The sequence below is a fragment of the Aedes aegypti genome, chromosome 1 (assembly GCF_002204515.2).
Source record: "Aedes aegypti strain LVP_AGWG chromosome 1, AaegL5.0 Primary Assembly, whole genome shotgun sequence".
NCBI lineage: Eukaryota > Metazoa > Arthropoda > Insecta > Diptera > Culicidae > Aedes > Aedes aegypti.
In genome coordinates this window covers 23,635,415-23,654,035 of record NC_035107.1, presented here as the reverse complement: position 1 = coordinate 23,654,035, position 18,621 = coordinate 23,635,415, and the positions used below count along the sequence as shown (strand labels likewise).

The following is an 18,621-nucleotide window of genomic DNA, read 5'->3' as shown; positions in this document are numbered from 1 at the left end:
CAATGGCGGAATAGATGGATAGATAGATATCTCCATTTGTGAGATTTGCTCTCTTCTAAAATCAAGGGTAGAAACTCATCATTAGCTAAACTTCAGATAAATTATGAAATAAGAAATTCAAATTCTTCTCACAATGTATGACAAGTATTATATTGTTTGCTCCCATTGATGAGATAGACGGAATTCACTTGAACTTGATGAATAAAATTGAGTAGGTCGAAATACTAGAATTATACGTTCTATTATATTTGACGACAACAAGATCATTTGAATTTTAATAACAAATTATACCAAAGAACATTAAATTAAAGAAAGGGGGATGTGGTGACGAGTGTCTATCCGCTCATGAACATACACTGAGCCACCTAGTAGAGTGTATCCCTATCATGCATGTACCCTGTATGGTGACGCGACAGCCAGCAGACGCTCTGCTGGGCAGCAGGTAATACTTAGTCTGACGTGCACATTGAAGCACACCACACGCGGCTACCACAATACGCAAATATAAACGAGAGATAAAACCAACCTTGAACAAATGATACAACTAATCTCAATGAAAAGTAAATTGAAATTCGATGAGATTTCAACACAATTAAAACAATGAATATAAAAATAAGTTTTAACTATACTGAATTTTGACAAGATTTAAGAGAGCTTAGCTATATTTTAAAAATCTCGATGGAAAATTAAACGAAAATTTTTTTGAAAAACAAATTGATCAGTGATTCTTGATTAGTGATTCGTTGAATATTGTTCAGAGATTTATCGAATATCGTTGAGATATTCAGCGAATATCGTTCAGATATTCATCGAATTTACAGAAAAAAATCATCAAATCGTTATAAGACACTCTTCAACTATTTATCAGAGATTAATTGAATCTATACGAATCTCGACGACAGACTTCACAAATCGTGATAAGAGATTCAAAGAACTTGAAGAAAAGATTCAACGATTCTCGATGGTAAGTTTTTTTTGTCAAATTTAAATGACACTGGCATCGGAACTGAATATGACAAGATCCATAAAATGTCGGTAAGAGAAATTCAACAAATTGTGACGATGTATTCAACGGAATTTGGCGAATAATTTAACGCATCTCGAAACAAAACTTCTTAGATATCAATGAAAGTTTCGAAACCTTTTTTGATCTTATTTTAATAAAAAAAAAAACGAAAAGAGCAGCAGTTGAAAAAGTTGAGATATTTGAACAATAGTATCCCCACTTTATTCAATGAATTTCGTTTGAATACTTGGAAACAGCTTCACGAGATTTTGGGAGAAGCTAGCCAAGCATTAGGAATTGCTTTAGAAGAAACCTCTAGGGATTCTGAAAAAAAAGATTCCTGGACTTATAAACAAAGCTTCAAAGCTTTTGGGCGAAGTTCACTAGAATTCCGATAGAAGTACCTTGAGCTTTACGGAAAAGCTTCCTGAGCTCTGATACATTTTGGAAGAAACAAGTAGAATTCTCCCAAGCTACTTAGAAAAGCTTTCCATGCTTCGGAGAGAAGCTTCTCAAGCTTCTGGGAGAAGTTTTCAAGCTTCTGGGAAAAGCTTGTTAAGCTTCTGAAAGAAGCTTCTCAAGCTTTTAGAAAATGCTTCTCAAGCTTTAAGAAAAAGCATGTTCTTGGAGAAGCTTCTTATGCTTCTGAGAGAAGTTTCCTAAGCTTGGAGGAGAAGTTTCCAAGTTCTCCAAGCTCCTGGAAGAAGCTTCCCAAGTTTTTATGGGAAGCTTCCCAAGATTCCGGGGAAGCTTCCCAAGACTCTGGCAGTAGCTTTCCAAGCTTCTGGGAAATGCTTCCCAAGCTTCTGGGAGATGCTTCCCAAGCTTCTGAGAAAAGCTCCTCAAACTTTTGGGAGAAACTTCCCAAGCTTCTGGGAGATGCTTTTCAAGCTTCTGGGAGATGCTTCCCAATCTTCTGGGAGATGCTTCCCAAGCTTCTGAGGAAGCTTCCCAACCTTTTAAGAGATGCTTCCCAACCTTTTGAGAGGAGTTTCCTAACCTTCTGGGGGAAGCTTCTCAAGCTTGTGATAGAATTTTACCATGCTTTTGGGAAAAGCTTCCGAAGCTTCTGGGAGCAGTTTCCCAAGCTTCTAAAAGAAGCTTCTGGAATAAGCTTCCTATGCTTCTGGAAAAAGCTTCTCAAGCTTCTACAATAAGCTAACCAAGCTTCTGGGATAAGCTTACCAAGCTTCTGGGATAAGCTCCTCAAGTTTCTGGTAGAAGCTTCCCAAGCTTCTAGGAGAAGCTTTCCTAGCTTCTGAGAGAAGCTTACCAAGCTTCTGGAAGAAGCTACCTGGGCAAAGCTACCCAATCTTCTGGGCAAAGCTTCCCAAGCTTCTATGAGAAGCTTCCCAAGCTACTATGAGAAGCTTCCCAAGCTTCTATGAGAAGCTTCCCAAGCTTCTATGAGAAGCTTCCCAAGCTTCTATGAGAAGCTTCCCAACCTTCTATGAGAATTTCCAAGCTTCTGGTAGAAGCTTCCCAAGCTTCTAGAAAATGTTTCCCAAGCTTCTAGGAGAAGCTTCCCAAGCTTCTGGGAGAAACTTCCCAAGTTTCTGGGAGAAGCTTCCCAAGCTTCTGGGAGAAGCTTCCCAAGCTTCTGGGAGAAGCTTCCCAAGCTTCTGGGAGAAGCTTCCCAAGCTTCTGGGAGAAGCTTCCCAAGCTTCTGGGAGAAGCTTCCCAAGCTTCTGGGAGAAGCTTCCCTAGCTTCTGGGAGAAGCTTCCCAAGCTTCTGGGAGAAGCTTCTGGGAGAAGCTTCCCAAGCTTCTAAGAGAAGCTTCCCAAGCTGTTAAAGCTTTTTATGCTTCTGGGAGAAGCTTCCCAAGCTTCTGGGAGAAGCTTCCCAAGCTTCTGGGAGATGCTTTTCAAGCTTCTGGGAGATGCTTCCCAATCTTCTGGGAGATGCTTCCCAAGCTTCTGAGGAAGCTTCCCAACCTTTTAAGAGATGCTTCCCAACCTTTTGAGAGGAGTTTCCTAACCTTCTGGGGGAAGCTTCTCAAGCTTGTGATAGAATTTTACCATGCTTTTGGGAAAAGCTTCCGAAGCTTCTGGGAGCAGTTTCCCAAGCTTCTAGAAGAAGCTTCTGGAATAAGCTTCCTATGCTTCTGGAAAAAGCTTCTCAAGCTTCTACAATAAGCTTACCAAGCTTCTGGGATAAGCTTACCAAGCTTCTGGGATAAGCTCCTCAAGCTTCTGGTAGAAGCTTCCCAAGCTTCTAGGAGAAGCTTTCCTAGCTTCTGAGAGAAGCTTACCAAGCTTCTGGAAGAAGCTACCTGGGCAAAGCTACCCAATCTTCTGGGCAAAGCTTCCCAAGCTTCTATGAGAAGCTTCCCAAGCTTCTATGAGAAGCTTCCCAAGCTTCTATGAGAAGCTTCCCAAGCTTCTATGAGAAGCTTCCCAAGCTTCTATGAGAAGCTTCCCAAGCTTCTATGAGAAGCTTACCAAGCTTCTATGAGAAGCTTCCCAAGCTTCTATGAGAAGCTTCCCAAGCTTCTATGAGAAGCTTCCCAAGCTTCTGGTAGAAGCTTCCCAAGCTTCTAGAAAATGTTTCCCAAGCTTCTAGGAGAAGCTTCCCAAGCTTCTGGGAGAAACTTCCCAAGTTTCTGGGAGAAGCTTCCCAAGCTTCTGGGAGAAGCTTCCCAAGCTTCTGGGAGAAGCTTCCCAAGCTTCTGGGAGAAGCTTCCCAAGCTTCTGGGAGAAGCTTCCCAAGCTTCTGGGAGAAGCTTCCCAAGCTTCTGGGAGAAGCTTCCCAAGCTTCTGGGAGAAGCTTCCCTAGCTTCTGGGAGAAGCTTCCCAAGCTTCTGGGAGAAGCTTCTGGGAGAAGCTTCCCAAGCTTCTAAGAGAAGCTTCCCAAGCTGTTAAAGCTTTTTATGCTTCTGGGAGAAGCTTCCCAAGCTTCTGGGAGAAGCTTCCCAAGCTTCTGGGAGAAGCTTCCCAAGCTTCTGGGAGAAGCTTCCCAAGCTTCTGGGAGAAGCTTCCCAAGCTTCTGGGAGAAGCTTCCCAAGCTTCTGGGAGAAGCTTCCCAAGCTCCTGGGAAAAGCTTCCCAAGCTCCTGGGAGAAGCTTTCCAAGCTTCTGGGAGAAGATTCCCAAGCTTCTGGGAGAAGTTTCCTAAGCTTCTGAGAGAAGTTCCTTAAGCTTCTGGGAGAAGCTTCCCAAGTTTCTGGGAGAAGCTTCCCAAGATCCTGGGAGAAGCTTCCCAAGTTCCTGGGAGCGGCTTCTCAAGCTTCTTGGAGAAGCCTCCCAAGCTTCTGGGAGGAGCATCCCCAGCTTCTTGGAAAAGCCTCCCAAGCTTCTTTCCTAATTTTCCTAACTTCTGGGAGACGCTTTCCAGCTTCGAAGAGAAGTTTCCCAAGCTTCTGAGACAAGCTTTCCAAGTTTCTGAGACGTTCTAGAATGATTTTTGCTTACGGTAGAATCTTCCTGGCCTGTTGGAAGGATTCACCTGAGCTTCTGGAAGAAAAAAAAATTACGAGATTCTAGTAAATACGTTTTCCAATATGGAAAAAAATGAAAAATATCGCCAAGATTTTTAAGCTTTTAAGAGTAGCTCCCTGAGCATCTAAAAGAATCTCAGAGAAAATTCATTTCAAGAATTTACCAAATATTTCTTCTGCAATTTCATGGTTTGAAAAAATGACCAGGTTCGAAATATGCCAAGGAACAAGGCGTGAATTCACCCAAAAACCATCATCAAGTTTGTAAAGGATCAGTTAAATTGCTAAAACAATATAAATGATTTAGGAGAAGGTATCTGCCAAGAAATTCGTCAGAAATCTTCCAGGGGTCCGGCCAGTTATCCATCCAGAATCCTTCTTATAAGGATCATGGTTGTAATGGTTGTATGACATTTGCCAGAGAAACCATTCCCCAGAAAATAATATTACTTCATTGCTAAGCTTCACATAGCAATACTTAGGCGTGTGAAATCCGAAAAATTACATTTTTTTTCCAATGTTATGATGATCATCTTTCAGACTTTTTTATAACACCCATTAGAGGCAATTCTATTTTTAACATTCTGTTGAAGATTTTCTCTTCTTTGAGTATTGAGCTGGTCTTTAGAACTAATTTATAAAAGGACATATTTGCTTCATAGGAGATTCACCTTTCTTTTTTATCATTGGCTGTTCTGCCCATAACTGCATATCAGTCACATTCGATATTTTTGACAATTTCGAGTTAACACCGTGAAGAGCCATCAAATGATGTATACTTTCGACCAACTTATTAAAATCTGTGATTTTGTTCTAGAAAATTCGAAAAAAATACCAAGTTGTTTTGTCACATTGGTAATTGTAACCGCATAACAGTCACATTGAGATTATGCATGAGCCTCGTAATGTAGTGGCAAAGGAATTTCTATCAGAATTATTTTCTGACTATTCAACCAATATACGATATGAGCTGTACAAATTTTCAGCCTCAAATAAGCTTTTTTGAGTACGTGGTAATTTTTAGAAATTTCCGTATCTTCCCATATTGGCATAAAATGCACACTTGGTGTTCCATTTACTCAATGCCTACTTTTGTCGAATGTTACAAATATGCAGTTATGGGCAGTGTTCTTCTTAATTGTACTGAAAAGCTGTTGAAAGTTATATCAACAAATTCTGTCATCTCAATTTTCAGTAAATGTTCGTGCCATAAGTACAAACAGGAAGCTGAATCTTATTCTTGGATCCTATTCTTGGTGCTATTTTTGATTCACTTCGGCAGTGGGGTTTTTTTTTCAATCTACTGAGCTCATATTTGGACATAATACATTTCTCTTTGACCAACCCTCTGAAACTTCTCGGAAAATTACTGAAATTTAGTGAGCTCAGTATACACAAAACTTCAGGTTATTTGTAGTTCGTCATCCAAATTTTAGCAAATACGGACTACCAGAAGCTGAGATACAGATCCCCAAGCTTGGGTATTTTGTATGGAAAAACAGCATTTGGTTGCTCTTTTTTGTCACTGACTGTAGATAGATAGACAACATCGTTAAGAGTGGCGAAGCTATGAATGTTAATGGGCACTCTATTGTTGTTTGTGGTTCACTTTCTGAGATGAGACACAGGTATTTCTCCCGTGTGTCATGCCAATAGAGACTAGGCTTAAGCGCCATTACTCGCCCCTGCAAAACCACCAAGAACCAAAAAGTCCAATCAGGAATCTAGCCATATTTCATAGAACAAATGCTTCAAGAGATTTTCAGAAATCGTACCAAACGTTCACTAGTGTATCATCATGAAAAATAATTAAATGTTTCTAAAAAATCGACTTAAAAAATTATTAATCAAAATACTTAGGTAATGCTGTAATAATCATTCAGTATTGCTTTTCTCAAATCACATAATAAATTTCCCAGCAAGCGAAACTGCAATACTCTTGTTAATTGAGATACTATGAGGTATATCCATAACTACAATGTTGGTTCGTAAACTAGATCGCTGCCTTTTCCCTCGATCGATTAAACATCAATGAGCAACTACGGAAACAATGGTTTACATAACTGGCTTGTTATGATATTCCGTACTACAGTGCTCAAACGCTGAGTAGCTAGCTCCTCTAACAGACCAGACGTGCTGCGTCATTGTGGTGCCATCAATCGGAGATCTCACACTTGATCACATCACAGAATCATTATGTAAGATCGAATCGAAACCCGAGCTGAATCTAATAGAATGATAGGTTATCGGCCTGGGTAAACTAGCCAATGCCTCTACAGCATCAGCTATAGAGCTAGACGATCAAACGAGTCGCAAATGTTAATGAATGCAAATCAATTTTGAGGGGTATTTCACGTCGACTGCGGCAGATGGATTATGGCTCAATCGAAAACGAAGTGATACCTGCATTTTGAAATGGGTCGAAAGCCAAAACTTGTTCGGCGGTTTTGCAAAAATAAATGGATTGCGAACTTCTTTCTAAATTTATCAACTTGCGTCAAAAGGTCACTTATTGATTCGACTCAAATTTAGAATCTTAATTTTATTGCTTTTATTTTCTTCCGGTTGTAAAATGTTTATGGATGGGATTCCTTTTCGGACTGAGAATACTGGAGACACCAGAACAGGGAAATAAGAACGATAGTAGTTTTCCGTTCTTGTAGTGGGCAACAATTCAAGGCTGTCCGTCCATCCATGAAGGTGATATTGATTTTGTAAATAAAGCCGATAACCGGTGGAATTCTATAGCCTCTTCAGTTTATTGAATTCACATTGTAGGAACAGAATCTTATAAATCCGCGGATCACATTGGTTAAGCAAAATTGTTAAGCAAAGCGTGCCAATCACGCAATTCAGCAGTCAAAAATCATGGATGAGTTGGCTCATCTGTTTCGTATTCCACAGTTTACTCACACAAAGCAATGATTTCTTGTCAGTCTTGTAAAATAATAGAAATTCTCTCTACATAAACAACAACATTCGGTTTTCACGATTTCTTGACGGGCTTTACTACTGAATCATTTTTGACGGCTTGAGTGTGATTGAGTGATTTTGCATGAAAAACTCAAGCATGAGATTCTCGGACATACACGACATCAGCACAAGCCAGTGCACGACATTCGGTGTCCACTATATCATGGTACACCTGTAATATAATTTTCATTTATTTAAATTTAACACCTAATCACTTAGTTGAACTCCCAAGATAGTAGCAAAATTTGAAGAAGTTCAATAGACACATTATGGCCGAAGATACTTCTCGATTCAATCACACACTGGCGGTAGAAATTTTCAAATTTTAAAAAATTGTTGGCGTATTCTTATGGATTTTTATAGAAGTTTCAAAACTAACGTAGACGTTCGTTGAAAGGCATGCTCTAACGGAGCAGAATTTCAAATAGACAAAGCTATAACAAAAGTTTAATATTTCCAATACAAATTCCAAATTTCAAATAGAATTGTCCTCTAAAACCTTATTAATAATCTCGAAGGTAGCATGCACCCTGCTGTATTATAAGCAGTGTGAGTCTCTTTCTGACATCTGTTGGATCGGACTACTTAGAAGATTCTTACAGAGAAAAACACTATCACAAAGCTTTATCCACGTTCTCAAAGTCCGCAGAGAAAAATCTTGAGAATTCTGACTGAAGCTACAAGGTTTCAACTATCATTCAAGCAATGTGATCTGAACACATTTTTTTGGGAATGCCAATTCTGAGTAATTATTTGTAATTACAGAGGCGTTCTTATATTCATTTGTAAAGATTAAGCTGCAATGAATTTGAGGTAAAACAGTCAAATATTTTTCAATTTGTTGGAAGGATATCAATGAATTGCATTAGGCAGCTATGTACTTAATTAGTGACAGTTTTTGTGCGAATTTCTTTGTAATTTCCATGTTCTAGTTAATTCTTCATTTGAATTATGTCAGGTTTCCTGACAATACTCTTAGATGGTTCCTTTCAAAAAAATCGGCCATTCTCAGATTCACAAATCACGGCAGTTTTGTCGCAAGGTGCTACAAAATCTGGCCCCTAGCACGACGAGGCTTTAAAGTGATTCTTGACAGATTCCTCTACAAGGTTTTTGAGGATTTCAGACGTGACCATTGAAATTGTGACGAAGTTCTTGATGATTTTTTTAGTATATATCTGTATTTCAAGATGCCAGATGATAAAGATCTTAGTGTGATCTGATAAAGAACTCAGAGCGCTGATAAAGATCTCAGAGAGATCTGATAAGGATCTCAGAGTGATCTGAAGAAAACCGCAGACAGATTTGATGAAGATCTCAGAGAGATCTGATAACGATCTCAGAGGGATCTGATGCAGATTTCAGATCAGCTCAGATCATAGAGAACTCATGAAGATTTCAGAAAGATCTGTTAAAGATCTCAAAGAGATCTGATGAAGATCTCAAAGAGGTTTGATAAAAATCTCAAAGAGATATGATGGAGATAATTGTGCTACTTTTCTCCGAATGACCCGTTCCCCCGAAAAGTGGAACAGTGCAAATAGGCGGAAAAATAGTTTTCAGTGGCAGGATGATGAATTAGAGAGAACGATAAGCAATCAAAAGAAGGAGATATTTGGTCATTCTTGGCTATACACATGTTGCCAAAAATGCTGAGGACGGTAAAACTCGTAAGAACTGCTAATCAAATAAAGAAGGATGCATTTCAGATGACCAGTACGTTCATCGCCATGAAATGTATAAATATATGACAATTGTGAGTTCCAAAAACTTTTCGGGAAGTGGGTTATTCGGGGAAACGGGATATTCGGGGAACTGGCGTTCGGGGAAACGACATTCGGGGAAAAGTAGCACAACCGATGAAGATATCAGAGAGATCTGATAAACATCTCAGAGTGATCTGATAAGGATCCCAGAGAGATACGAAAAAGATCTCAGAGAGATCTGATACGGATCTCAGAGTGTTCTGAAGAAGATCTAAGACAGATTTGATGATGGTCTCATAGAGATCTATAAAGATCTGATAAAGATCTCAGAGAGATTTGATAACACAGAGAGATCTGATGAAGATCTCTGAGAGATCTGATGAAGATCTCTGAGAGATCTGATGAAGATCTCTGAGAGATCTGATGAAGATCTCTGAGAGATCTGATGAAGGTCTCAGAGATATCTGATAAAGACCTCAGAGATCTGATAAATGTCTCAAAATTATTTGAAGGATATCTAAGAAAAATCTGATGGAAATCTCAGAGAGTTTTGATAGAAATCTAAAAGAGTTCTGATGGAGATCTCAAAGAGATTCTATAAATACCTCAGAGAGTTCTGATGAAGATTTCAGTGAGATCTGATAAACATCTCAGAGTGATCTGATAAGGATCCCAGAGAGATACGAAAAAGATCTCAGAGAGATCTGATACGGATCTCAGAGTGTTCTGAAGAAGATCTAAGACAGATTTGATGATGGTCTCATAGAGATCTATAATGATCTGATAAAGATCTCAGAGAGATTTGATAACATAGAGAGATTTGATGAAGATCTCTGAGAGATCTGATGAAGATCTCTGAGAGATCTGATGAAGATCTCTGAGAGATCTGATGAAGGCGTTCGGGGAAACGACATTCGGGGAAAAGTAGCACAACCGATGAAGATATCAGAGAGATCTGATGAAGATCTCAGAGTGTTCTGAAGAAGATCTAAGACAGATTTGATGATGGTCTCATAGAGATCTATAAAGATCTGATAAAGATCTCAGAGAGATTTGATAACACAGAGAGATTTGATGAAGATCTCTGAGAGATCTGATGAAGATCTCTGAGAGATCTGATGAAGATCTCTGAGAGATCTGATGAAGGCGTTCGGGGAAACGACATTCGGGGAAAAGTAGCACAACCGATGAAGATATCAGAGAGATCTGATGAAGATCTCAGAGAATTCTGATAAAGATCTCAGAGAGATCTGATAAACATCTCAGAGTGATCTGATAAGGAACCCAGAGAGATACGAAAAAGATCTCAGAGAGATCTGATTAGGATCTCAGAGTGTTCTGAAGAAGATCTAAGACAGATTTGATGATGGTCTCATAGAGATCTATAAAGATCTGATAAAGATCTCAGAGAGATTTGATAACACAGAGAGATCTGATGAAGATCTCTGAGAGATCTGATGAAGATCTCTGAGAGATCTGATGAAGATCTCTGAGAGATCTGATGAAGGTCTCAGAGATATCTGATAAAGACCTCAGAGATCTGATAAATGTCTCAAAATTATTTGAAGGATATCTAAGAAAAATCTGATGGAAATCTCAGAGAGTTTTGATAGAAATCTAAAAGAGTTCTGATGGAGATCTCAAAGAGATTCTATAAATACCTCAGAGAGTTCTGATGAAGATTTCAGTGAGATCTGATAAACATCTCAGAGTGATCTGATAAGGATCCCAGAGAGATACGAAAAAGATCTCAGAGAGATCTGATACGGATCTCAGAGTGTTCTGAAGAAGATCTAAGACAGATTTGATGATGGTCTCATAGAGATCTATAATGATCTGATAAAGATCTCAGAGAGATTTGATAACATAGAGAGATTTGATGAAGATCTCTGAGAGATCTGATGAAGATCTCTGAGAGATCTGATGAAGATCTCTGAGAGATCTGATGAAGGCGTTCGGGGAAACGACATTCGGGGAAAAGTAGCACAACCGATGAAGATATCAGAGAGATCTGATGAAGATCTCAGAGAATTCTGATAAAGATCTCAGAGAGATCTGATAAACATCTCAGAGTGATCTGATAAGGAACCCAGAGAGATACGAAAAAGATCTCAGAGAGATCTGATTAGGATCTCAGAGTGTTCTGAAGAAGATCTAAGACAGATTTGATGATGGTCTCATAGAGATCTATAAAGATCTGATAAAGATCTCAGAGAGATTTGATAACACAGAGAGATCTGATGAAGATCTCTGAGAGATCTGATGAAGATCTCAGAGAGATGTGATAAAGATTTTAGGGAGATCTGATGAAGATCTCAGAGAGATCTGACAAGGATCTCTGATGAAGATCTGAAAGATATCTGATGAAGATTTCAGAGAGAACTGATGAAGATCTCGGAGAGATCTGTCAAGAATCTCAGAAAGATCTGATAAAGATCTCAGAGAGATCTCAAAAAGGTATCAGAGAGATCCAATAAAGATTTCAGAGAGATCTGATAAAGATCTCAGAGAGATCTCAAAATGATTTGATGGAGATCTAAGAGAAATTCAGGAATAATAACACACTTAAATTATTCCTGAAATTCTTAGCGTATTCCTTTTTTATGTCTTTGTTAACGAAATGTTTAGCCCTGAGCTAGTCCATCTCGGGACCAACGGCTTTACTTACGTTTCGAAGGAAGTCGTCAACCTTTACGCATAAGTGACTATCTCGGGAATGGGATTCGATCCCAGGTCCTCGGCGTGAGAGGCGTGACTTCTAACCACTACACCAGACCCGTCCCCAGCGGGTTCCTTGTTAGCTCTCTATTAGGTTTTTACGATAACTCTCCATTAGGTTCTTGCGATTACTCTAGGAAGATGGTGAATACCATTTGAGTCCTTGGCTTCGAGGCTTGGGAAGCCTCTCTCAGAAACCTGGGAAGCTTCTCTCAGAAGCTTGGAATGCTTCACCCAGAAGCTTGCAAAGCTTCACCCGGAAGCTTGGGAAGCTTCTCCCAAAAGCTTGGGAAGCTTCTCCCAAAAGCTTGGGAATCTTCACCCAGAAGATTGGGAAGCTTCTATTAGAATCTTGAGAAATTTCTTCCAGAAGCTCGGGAAGCTTTTTCCAGAAGCTTGGGAAGCTTCTCCCAGAAACTTGGGAAGCTTCTCTCAAAAGCTTCGGAAGCTTTTCCTAGAAGCTTGGGAAGCTTCAACCCGAAGGTTGGGAAACTTCTCCCAGAAGATTGAGAAACTTCTCCCAGAATTTCGGGTAGTTTCTCTCTAGAAGCTTGAGAAGCTTCTCTCTAGAAGCTTGGGAAGATTCTTCCAGAAGCTTGCAAAGCTTCTCCCAGAACTTCTTTAAGAAGTTCGGAAAGCTTTTCCCAGCAGCTTGGAAAGCTTCTCACAGAACCTTGGGAAGTTTCTCCTTGAAGCTTACGAAGCTTCTCACTGAAGCTTGGGAAGCTCGTACCACAAGCCTGAGAAGCTTCTCTCAGAAGCTTGAGAAGCTGCTTCCAAAAGCTTAGGAAGCTTCTTCCAGAAGCTTGGGAAGCTTCTCCTAGAAGCTTGGGAAGCTTCTCCTAGAAGCTTGGGAAGCTTCTCCCAAATGCTTCGAAAGCTTCACCCCGAAGATTGGGTTTGGGAAACTTCTCCCAGGATCTTGGGAAACTTCTCCCAGGATCTTGGGAGACTTCTCCCAGAAGTTCAGGTAGTTTCTCTCTAGAAGCTTGGGAAGCTTCTCACTAGAAGCTTCGAAAGCTTCTCTCTAGAAGCTTGGGAAAATTCTCCCAGAAGCTTAGGAAGCTTCTCCCAGCACTTGGAAAGCTTTCCCCAAAAGCTTGGGAAGCTTCTTTCAGAAATTTGGAAAGCTTCTCCCAGAAGTGTGGAAAGCTTTTACCAGCATTTTGGGAAGCTTCTCCCAGAAGCTTGGGAAGTTTCTCGCAGAAGCTTACGAAGCTTCTCATTGAAGCTTGGGAAGCTTCTCCCAGTAGTTTTGGAACGCTTTTCACAGAAGCTTGGGAAGCTTCTCCCAGAGTCTTGGGAAGCTTTTCCCAGAAGCTTGAGAAAATTCTCCTAGAAGTTTGGGAAGCTTCTCCCAGAAGTTTGGGAAGCTTAGGAATCTTCTCCCAAAAGCTTAGGAAACTTCTCCCTGAAGCTTGGGATGCTTCTCCTAGAAGCTTTGTAAGCTTCTTCCAGAATCGCTTCTCCCAGAAGCTTGGGTAGTTTCTCAAAAGCTTGGAAAGCTTGTACCAGAAGCTTGGGAAGCTTGCATCAGGAGCTTGGGAAAACCTTCCCAAGCTTCTCCCAGAAGCTAACCAAGCTACTCCCAGAAGCTTACCAAGCATCTCCCAGAAGCTTACCAAGCTTCTCCCAGAAGCTTACTAAGTTTCTCCCAGAAGCTAACCAAGCTTCTCCCAGAAGCTTGGAAGCTTATCCCAGAAGCTCGAGAAACTTGTTGTCAGAGACTATCTATTATTTGTAAAATTCCTCGACGACATTAATATAATTTTTCGACTAGATTAGTTGAATCTTTAGACGAGATTCGTTGAATCTCTCGACGAGATTCGTTGAATATCTCAGATGAGGTTCATTTAAACTCTCAGATGAGATGCGTTGAATCTCTCGACAAGATTAGTTGAATCTTTAGATGAGATTCGTTGATCTCTCGACCAGATTCGTTGAATTTCTCGATGATATTCGTTGAATCTTTTGACGAGATTAGTTGGATCTCTCGACGAGATTCGTTGAATCTTTTGACGAGATTCGTTGAAACTCTCGACGAGATTAATTGAACCTCTCGACGAGATTAGTTGAATTTATAGACGAGATTAGTTAAATCTTTAGACGAGATTAGTTGAATCTTTAGACGAGATTAATTGAATCTTTTGACGAGATTCGTTGAAACTCTGGACGAGATTAATTGAAACTCTAGACGAGATTAATTGAATCTTTAGTCGAGATTCGTTGAATCTCTCGACGAGATTAGTTGAGTCTCTCGACGAGGTTAGTTGAATCTCTCAGACGAGGTTCATTTAAACTCTCAGATGAGGTTCGTTGAATCTCTCGACAAGATTAGTTGAATCTCTCGACGAGATTAGTTAAATCTTTAGACGAGATTAGTTGAATCTTTAGACGAGATTAGTTGAATCTTTAGACGAGATTCGTTGAATCTCTTAGACGAAATTCGTTGAATTTATCAGACGAAATTCATTGAATCTATGTCGACACTCGTAGAAGTTCTGAAAACATCATGCCAGATAAGTCAAAAAAAAATCCCATACCTTGAAAGATCACTGCACATTGGTCCCAAAGCCATATCTAGGAAGACAAAAATGATTGTGCCTAAACCGTCAATTTTAGATATATGGTGTCTTGGGCAAAGTTTCTCCATATTTTTTAGACATTTTTTTCAGAGATGTGAAATTAGGGTGGCCCACATGGTTTACGAGATCAGCACATAAACTTTTTTGCTGACGCATTTAGGACTACACAATGTTCTACAATGTTTTAGAACAACCGATTTGGAGCAACTTTGCCGAAGAACCCAAATTTCTATCTCTTATGGTTCGCGAGTTATGATTTTTTTTATCGAAAAAGTTAGGGTGGTACTGAAAAATCAGTTTTTTCTTGATAACTTTTTATACGATAATTTCTCGCAAAACTTTGTTCCGAGCACTTTTAGAACTTTTGATTGCGCAACTTTTTGCCGATGAAACTACTGTTCTATCTCTTATGGTTACAGAGTTATCAGAAATTTTCTTCGAAAAAAATGATGTTTTCAAATGCCGATATCTCCGAAAGGCGCAAACGGATTTTCAATCTTTTGTCGGCATTAAAAAGATTATCTTTTTCTCTGTTTATGGTAAAAAAACTGTGAGGACGTTTTTTGTTTGAAAAGATTGACAAAATTTTGAAAATAATATGTTTTTCAACCGAAAATTGTACATAACTTGAAAAATATTTGAGATAGCTCTTTGGTGCCTTCAGCAAAAATGTGCAAAATTGAAAGTTCTGAAAGTGCTTTATACAAAATATTCATAAAAAATCAACGCTTCAAGATATATTCACCATAAACCGAATTTTATATGGTGAAGAAAGCGAAAAAAGAGATATTTGCTAGAACAATTGAAATAACTGTATGTAAAGTCATTTAAAATTGAATTATCATATATTGATATCGATCATAGTAAGCGGAATCTGAGAAGTTGAAAAAAGGAAAATTATTTGATGAAGCAGTTTTCGAGTGATCAAGACCTACCTTCTGGTTCGTTACCTTAGACAAGTATTTGGGATTTATATCTGGTTCAAATTCAAGGTTCATGCATTCTTCAACAGGCGAATGCTGCCCTGACTAATTCGTTGTGGCAGATTTATTGGATTTGATTGAATTGAATGGGATAAGTTGGATGCCCAGATAGAACAATTGCAGATACTTCTATATTTCTATGGGAGGATATTACGGGAAGTAAGGTTTTGGTAATTTGAAGGAATTCTTCAAAGTATACGTTTTGTTATCGTTTAGGGTTGATAATACAATAAACGGGACCGGTATTGAACGCATGACCTTCTGCTTAGCAAGCCGAAGCGGTAGCAATTTATAACCAACCACGGCATAGGTTAGCGGGACAAACATTATGTCGCGAGAAATAACAAGACTTCGTTTATGGATTAATGTTCCTTGGATCACTGTTAACGTTCAACGCGCCGTCATCGTAATCATCGTCATCATTGAAACTTCAAAAGCAGTTTTTCTGTTCGAAAACAAAAATTATTCGATGAAAATGTGTTCACTGTGTTTCGATTGGAGAAAAGAATACAGTGAACACATTTTCCTATAAATTTTCTTGATTTGGAATGAAAAAACTGTTTTTGACAATTCTGAAATCAATGATGGATCCTGCCCCCTAAAAACTGCTTCAGCAACTAACTTTCCGTAACTCCTAAGATTTCGCTTACTGTGATCGATCTTATTTCATTACATATATTTTCAATTTTAAATGATTTTACATACAGTTATTCCGGTTGTTCCAGCAAATATCTCTTTTTTCGCTTTCTTTATCATATAAAATTCGGTTTAGGGTGAATATATCTTAAAGCAGTGATTTCTTATGAATAGTTTGTATGAAGCACTTTCAGAACTTTCAATTTTGCACATTTTTGCTGAAGGCACCAAAGAGCTATCTCAAATATTTTTCAAGTTATGGACAATTTTCGGTTAAAAAACATATTATTTTCAAAATTTTGTCAATCGTTTCAAACAAAAAACATCCTCACAGTTTTTTCACCAAAAACAGAACAAAAGATAATCTTTCTAATGCTGACAAAAGATTGAAAATCCGTTTGCGCCTTTCGGAGATATCGGCATTTGAAAACATCATTTTTTTCGAAGAAAATTTCTGATAACTCAAAAAGTTGCGCAATCAAAAGTTCTAAAAGTGCTCGGAACAAAGTTTTTGCGAGAAATTATCGTATAAAAAGTTATCACGAAAAAACTGATTTTTCAGTACCACCCTAACTTTTTTGTTAAAAAAATTCATAACTCACGAACCCTAGGAGATAGAAATTTGGGTTCTTCGGCAAAGTTGCTCCAAATCGGTTGTTCTAAAACATTGTAGAACATTGTGTAGTCCTAAATGCGTCAGCAAAAAAGTTTATGTGCTGATCTCGTAAACCATGTGGGCCACCCTAATTTCACATCTCTGAAAATAATGTCTGAAAAATATGGAGAAACTTTGCCCAAGACACCATATATCTAAAATTGACGGTTTAGGCACAATCATTTTTGTCTTCCTAGATATGGCTTTGGGACCAATGTGCACTGATCGAACTGGAATCCAATTCGGTACCGAGGCCACAAAACACGTTTTGTTAACCAATTTAAGCCCATAACAGATTTTTTTTTGCTTAGCAACAATCTATCTTTTCGTGCAATTCATTTCAGTTAATGGCGATCTTTAGCGTGGGTAATTAAAGGCAAAAAGATCGATTCCGCCAGTTAGGCGAGAAAGGTAAAATACTGTTTTTCATCTCAATGATAAAACCCATTCAAAATCAATGACCATTGACGTACCCGTTCCGGATCTCGACCGCGAAATCCGATTTTTGAGATCCACAAAAAACGTACCCTCCAACAATCTCTCTGTGTGCTTTGTGTGCGCGCGAAACGTCCGAAACTCTCTGGGGGTGAATGGTGCCCCTGTGCTGCTGCTTTTACACGAGGTGGTGAATGTGTCTTTCTTCCCAATCTAAGTCCACAACCTTGCCACCGGTGAGCGCGCGGTAGCAAGTGGCTCTGGATGTTCTCCCCCCGCTCGTACAAACGACGTCGCACTGGCTGGTTGGTGGTGGTGCATTCTCGAGCAGATGCCGTGGTATAGAGCCGGTATAGCTGTTGTTCACCAAACACAGAACTGAATTGGAATCGAATTCGGAACGCCGCCGTCAAACAAAGCAACTCGCGATCGCAACCCGGTGAAGAGTGCGGATCGGTAGTGGTAGTGGTGGTGGTGGTGGGGAGGTGGGTGAGTGAGTGAGTGGAGTGCTATGGCACCGGCCTTGAGTGGGGTCGCGACAGCGGTTTTTGTGGTGGCCGTTACCGGCGTGACGCTGGTCGTTCACAAGCGATCCAACGAGGATCGTGCCACTGACCGGTATCGGACATACGAAGACTTCACCAAGTTCAATCGCTTCGAGGGGGATGGCGGAGGAGGGGTCGCGGATAATTTGATCGTGGACGTTGACGAGTTCAGTAAGCACGGGGGTGGCGGTGGACCGCTTTATAGCTATCAGCATTGGTCCCGGCTGGATGTGGACTATGAAGACCAGGAAGAGTACAGCTGGCGAAGTTCGGTGTTCCAGAACGTGAGCTATACGCCGGCCTACAATCGGTCGGCGGGCTGGTTCCGGATAGAAGGGGATGATTGCGAGAGCGGCGGGACGGATCACGAGAAACGGGACAGGGTTAAGCAGGTAAATGGCATATTGATGACGGCGGAATAGATTGTAGAGACCTTCGATGGAGTGGCGATCGTGAACGCGATCGCGTGATGGTACAGAGTGCTTAGAATGTGATATTTGTTTCGCGTCTTTAGGTGCTCAAGCAGAGCGGAAGCATGTTCCTGTTCGAGTGTTATGCAACATCTCAGCATGAGTAATAATTAATCTTCTTCTTGGCATTACGTCCTCACTAAGGCAGAGCCTGCTTCTCAACTCTCCACAGTTATTGACTGAGAGCTTTCTTTGCCAAAGTTGCCATTTTTGGATTCGTATATCGTGTGGCACTTTGATGATGGTACTCTATGCCCATGGAATTGAATCCAGACACCTTCAGCATGGCTTGAGTAATAATTAATATGTGCTAGTAATAACATTATCTTCTTCTTTCTGGCGTTACGTCCCAACTAGGACAAAGCCTGCTTCTCAGATTAGTGTTCTTATGAGCACTTCCACAGTTATTAACTGAGAGCTTTCTTTGCCGATTGACCATTTTTTTGCATGTGTATATCGTGTGGCAGGTACGA

The 18,621-nt window shown here is 39.9% G+C and overlaps 1 protein-coding gene across 5 annotated transcripts in view; it reads left to right on the top strand.

The window, feature by feature from the left end:
• Nucleotides 1-18,621, top strand: part of LOC5578387 (mannosyl-oligosaccharide alpha-1,2-mannosidase IA) — a 217,026-nt gene that overhangs the window by 167,454 nt on the left and 30,951 nt on the right. For 2 of the 5 annotated variants that reach the window (XM_021839164.1, XM_021839162.1), the window contains exon 2: nucleotides 17,352-18,070. The exons of the other annotated variants lie outside the window; for them this stretch is intronic. In XM_021839164.1, the coding sequence (XP_021694856.1) occupies nucleotides 17,645-18,070 (426 nt within the window). In that variant the 5' untranslated portion in view covers nucleotides 17,352-17,644. The remainder of the gene's footprint in view (nucleotides 1-17,351; nucleotides 18,071-18,621) is intronic. 5 annotated transcript variants of the gene reach the window in all.